We start from the raw sequence: 4797 nt of genomic DNA, 5'->3' as shown, positions 1-4797 counted from the left end.
AAGTTTCACACGAGCCGTTCGCGTGCAGTCCCAGATATATATAGAGGCCGCCAGGGCCTGGGGATCACACAGGATCCGGAGCTGGTGCAGATAACAGTGGAATCCCCCGTCTACCTCTCTCCTTGGTCCTGGAATAGCGCTACCGGTCACCAAGTAGCCATAAGATATTATAATAAACCCTCAGCACTTGCTCAGTTTTGTGAGAGTCTTAAGTGAAAGGGACATAAACAAAACAATTTTTTGTGTGAAGGACTCCAAAAATAAAATTCTCTAGGGATTAAAAAAAAAAGCAACAGAAAATGCCAGCTGATATAATGGAGAAAAATTCCTCGTCCCCGGTGGCTGCTACCCCAGCCAGTGTCAACACGACACCGGATAAACCAAAGACAGCATCTGAGCACAGAAAGGTAAGGGCAGTACCACTATTTCTCTGCAGCCCTAAGAAATTAAGTCGGGGTTGGGGGGCTCCCTTCTCCCTTGAAACCCTGGGGTGAAATGGCAGATCCCATGGGAACTCAGGGCTCTTTTTTTTTTTTTTTCTTTACAGTCATCAAAGCCTATCATGGAGAAAAGACGAAGAGCGAGAATAAATGAAAGTCTGAGCCAGCTGAAAACACTGATTTTGGATGCTCTTAAGAAAGATGTAAGTGGGTAATGCTGCCTTTTTTTTTTTTTTTAATTAAAATGAAACACCATTTCACAGGTACTAAACGTGAAACCCCCCCTCGCTGGCGGGATGGTCCCCGCCTGCAGTGCGTTCTCCGAGGCCGGAGGGCTGGGCCCTTCCAGGGTCTGGGGATGTCGGCGCCGCGGCCGGGGCGGGGCGGGGAGAGACCCCAGACTCCGAGGCCGCTGGCGGGTCTCTCACTTTAGTGCCTTGCCTCCTCTTCTGTGCAGAGCTCGCGGCATTCCAAGCTGGAGAAGGCGGACATTCTGGAAATGACAGTGAAGCACCTCCGGAACCTGCAGCGGGCGCAGATGACGGGTGAGGGCGGCTCGCCGCGTCCCCCTCTACGGGTGTCCCCTTCGCCCCGCGGTGATTTCTTCCAGACTTCCGCCCGTGGTTGTGAGAGGCATTCAGCTACATTTTACTGCCTTGGCTCACTCTTGCGTTCCCACGGTCTGGGGCTTATTTATAGCCACAACTCCAAGTTGTTACTGTTCCGGAAAGGGAGGGAGAGAGATTGTAGGGGCGAGGGTGGCGGGTGGCTTGGCGGTGGGGGAAGCGGGTGGGGAGGAAAAGACTCAGAACCGTGGCGGTTTTGAGCTGCGTGGAGCCTGAGGGTCATCTGGTTTAGCACTCCCCACTTCCCCATTAGAGTAGGGGAAATGAGGCCCGGGTGGCGGGAAGGGGGGGGAAGGGCACTGCCCAAGGTCACTACGCGCGCGCGGAGGGTGGGGAAGATGTGAGGCTGAATGGGTTAAAATAAAGCCGCGGGGAATGGAGAGGAACTGTCTCGGCTTCGGTTGCCAAGCTAGTGCTGAGAGGTGGACGGTTTTTCTAAATCGCCACCCTCCCCCCAACCCCAGCCGGGGACTGGTCCGCGGGCGGGTGGTCAGGGAGGGGCGCCGCGGGGACCTCCCAGGGCGGAGGCGGTGGCCTCGGGGCCAGGGCCATTGGGTGACCCGTCTGCCTCCTTCTGGCCCGCAGCGGCGCTTAGCACAGACCCGAGCGTGCTGGGGAAGTACCGCGCCGGCTTCAGCGAGTGCATGAACGAGGTGACCCGCTTCCTGTCCACGTGCGAGGGCGTTAACACTGAGGTGCGCACCCGGCTGCTCGGCCACCTGGCCAACTGCATGACCCAGATCAACGCCATGACCTACCCGGGGCAGCCGCACCCCGCCTTGCAGGCGCCGCCGCCGCCCCCGCCGGGACCCGGCGGCCCGCAGCACGCGCCGTTCGCGCCGCCACCTCCTCTCGTGCCCATCCCCGGGGGCGCGGCGCCCCCTCCCGGCGGCGCGCCCTGCAAGCTGGGCAGCCCCGCTGGAGAGGCCGCTAAGGTGTTCGGCGGCTTCCAGGTGGTGCCCGCCCCGGACGGCCAGTTTGCCTTCCTCATCCCCAACGGGGCCTTCGCTCACAGCGGCCCCGTCATCCCAGTCTACACCAGCAACAGCGGGACCTCCGTGGGTCCGAACGCAGTGTCGCCTTCCAGCGGCCCCTCGCTCACGGCGGACTCCATGTGGAGGCCGTGGCGGAACTGAGGGGCTCAGGTCACCCCTTCCCCTAAACTCCCAACCCACCTCTCTTCCCTTGGAACACTCAACAGGAACTTGGACACTGGGAGAGAAGAGGACTTTTGTGATTAATGGTTATTTTGGTTTTTTTTAATTTCTAAAAAGTTACTTTTTTGTAGAGAGCTGTATTAAGTGACTGACCATGCACTATATTTGTATATATTTTATATGTTCATATTGGATTGCGCCTTTGTATTATAAAAGTTCAGATGACATTTCGTTTTTTACACGAGATTTCTTTTTTATGTGATGCCAAAGATGTTTGAAAATGCTCTTAAAATATCTTCCTTTTGGGAAGTTTATTTGAGAAAATATAATAAAAGAAAAAAGAGTGAAGGCTTCTGTCTTATAACTGATTATTTCAGAATATGTAAAAAAAAAAAAAAGAGGCCCTTGGCAGAATGTGAATTACATGTAATCTGAGAATTCAGTCATTGGTTCTTTTGTTATTAAAAAGAACATTTTTTAAAATCCATCAAAACTTTTACCAACCCTCCATGAACTAAATTCCACTTAATTTGCAAGAACCCATCTAATATGGCTACCCTGATCAATTTGTGGTCAATCTCTCAAAGGATTTCAATTTAGTTGCAGTTTGGGTAGATCATTCAGTTCTGGTTCTCCTACTAGCTCCTTCTGAGGAAGGCTGAACTGAAGTCATGAAGTTAATCAATCGAGTAATGTGTGCCCACCGCACATTAAGGGACACCCCTGTGGCTCTACGTCCCTGGGGTAGCACACCACCATCCAAAGTAAATGCATACAGGCAGCCTCCAGCCTTCAAGTTTGGGAGCCTGTTCAATTAGTCAGTACTTAGATGCAGTTAGGCATTCCCTTGTACCAGCTTCCAAAAGTTTGCAGATGCCTCTCTGCACCCTCTTCAAGCAAGCTGAGAAGGTCAACAGATTCCTTCTGCCAAGGGACAGCTAGTTAGACTCCCAAGTGGAGCCCAAGTCCAGATGATTAACACCAGACATATGTTTTTGATAAGTTTCTACGCTTGCCTCTAATAGAGAAAGCATGTGGGGGCCGTGCTGGCAGGCACACAGGCCATCTTCCCTTTAATACAAACAGCAAGCGACCCCTTCCCTTGGTCATGCCCCATTTCCAGGCAAGATGTGGGCTCCAGATAGAAGCAAAAGGGTTGTCTCGGGTTTCAGCTCACATAACCCTCCTTAACAAGTCCTAACTCAAAGCGGACAGCTTTAAACTGTGCCAGGATCTGCAGGGAATTTCTTCCAAATCCCATCACAAAGGCTTGTCAGATTTTGTCAGATTTGGCCAGGTGTTTGACTGCATCCAGGTGTTGGGGAAATGAAAACCACGAGCCCTGCGAGACCAGACACATCAGCCGCGCTGTGGGTCTGGCGGGCGCGCCCTCCTCCCACACCGCCGGCCAGTCCTCCTCCCGGCCCGGCCCCTCCCGCCAGCCTCATCTCATCCCCCTTCTTTCAGAAAGGCTTCTGGGAGGAGAAGGATGAGGCGGGAGAAATCAATCTTTGAAGCCTTCCTAACAAAGATAAAGCCAACGATTTTCTGTCTTGTTTCAAAAGCTTTACCTCTCCCCCGCCTTGCTCTGGCCTTTCCCACAGGCCAGTGTGGAGAGCCCCTCTATCACAGGAATGATCTAGCTAGCCGACAGCACTTTTCTACCGAAATACTTTCGACCCAGCTTCGGACCGGAGGGAGAGTTTTAAAAAAATACTTTTTAAAATTTGGCTCCTACTTGCCTCATTATGTGAAAGGTGTCCAACACCCACCCCCAAGAAATACACACATATACACATACCCCTCTTTATCGTACCATTTTTTTTCATGATTTCCCTCTTGTTTAAACACAAACATAATAGCGATTGCTCTATCAAGACACCCAACACCAGTCTAAATGCTTCATTCGGTAAACCTGTCCTCTGGAGCACTACAAGTCCTTAACTGTCCTGGCATAAATAATGGAGGCACCAGGGTCTCATTTTTTATAAAAATAATGTATGTTCTTCAAAAAGCCACACACACACACACACACACACACACACACACACAAACCAGTGCAATCTCTACACCAACCTAAAATTAAATCTCTTTGTCTTTCCCTGTACTAAAGGGGAACAACTGAAAAAGCGAATTTTTATTAACATCATCAAAAGTGTATACATAGATCTCTTGGGGGAGGGAATAATAGATTTAAGGAAAGGAAGTAAACATTTGTTCCTTTGATAATTTGAAAGTCGTCTTTTTTCCTGGAATTTGGGTCGAGACTCTCAGATGAGGCATCTGTTTCTGCACAATTTGGGGAGAAAGGGTGACACCTTAGGCCCCAATGGGAATTTTCAGGCTCCTGTGCCAGCTACACCACTGAACTGACTGTGTCACTCTGGATGAGTCATTTCCCTTATCTGGGACATTTCCAAGTCCGTAAAATGAGTGGGTTTATTTCGAAGACCTTGTGTCCTCCTGCACCCAGGCTGTTTCTGGAGCTTCAACGACGACTGCAATTTTGCCCACCCACTCCCCACCCGACCTGGCCTAGTTTTACGACCTCGGGGCACACCCAGCTACCCCTCT

General features: G+C 51.3%; 1 protein-coding gene across 1 annotated transcript; it reads left to right on the top strand.

The window, feature by feature from the left end:
• HES1 (hes family bHLH transcription factor 1) lies at nt 1-2602 on the top strand. The gene is made up of 4 exons (XM_025876506.2): nt 1-407; nt 548-643; nt 898-985; nt 1652-2602. Exons 1-4 carry the CDS (start codon nt 300-302, stop codon nt 2200-2202), a joined length of 843 nt encoding a protein of 280 aa, XP_025732291.1. The 5' UTR covers nt 1-299; the 3' UTR covers nt 2203-2602.
• Nucleotides 2603-4797: the final 2195 nt, after the last annotated feature.

Source organism: Callorhinus ursinus, unplaced genomic scaffold (assembly GCF_003265705.2).
Source record: "Callorhinus ursinus isolate GAN/ISIS: 27379988/994484 unplaced genomic scaffold, GSC_fseal_2.0 scaffold1, whole genome shotgun sequence".
Lineage (NCBI taxonomy): Eukaryota > Metazoa > Chordata > Mammalia > Carnivora > Otariidae > Callorhinus > Callorhinus ursinus.
The sequence above is the reverse complement of the archived record's forward strand: the minus strand, read 5'-3'. Positions and strand labels throughout refer to the sequence as shown.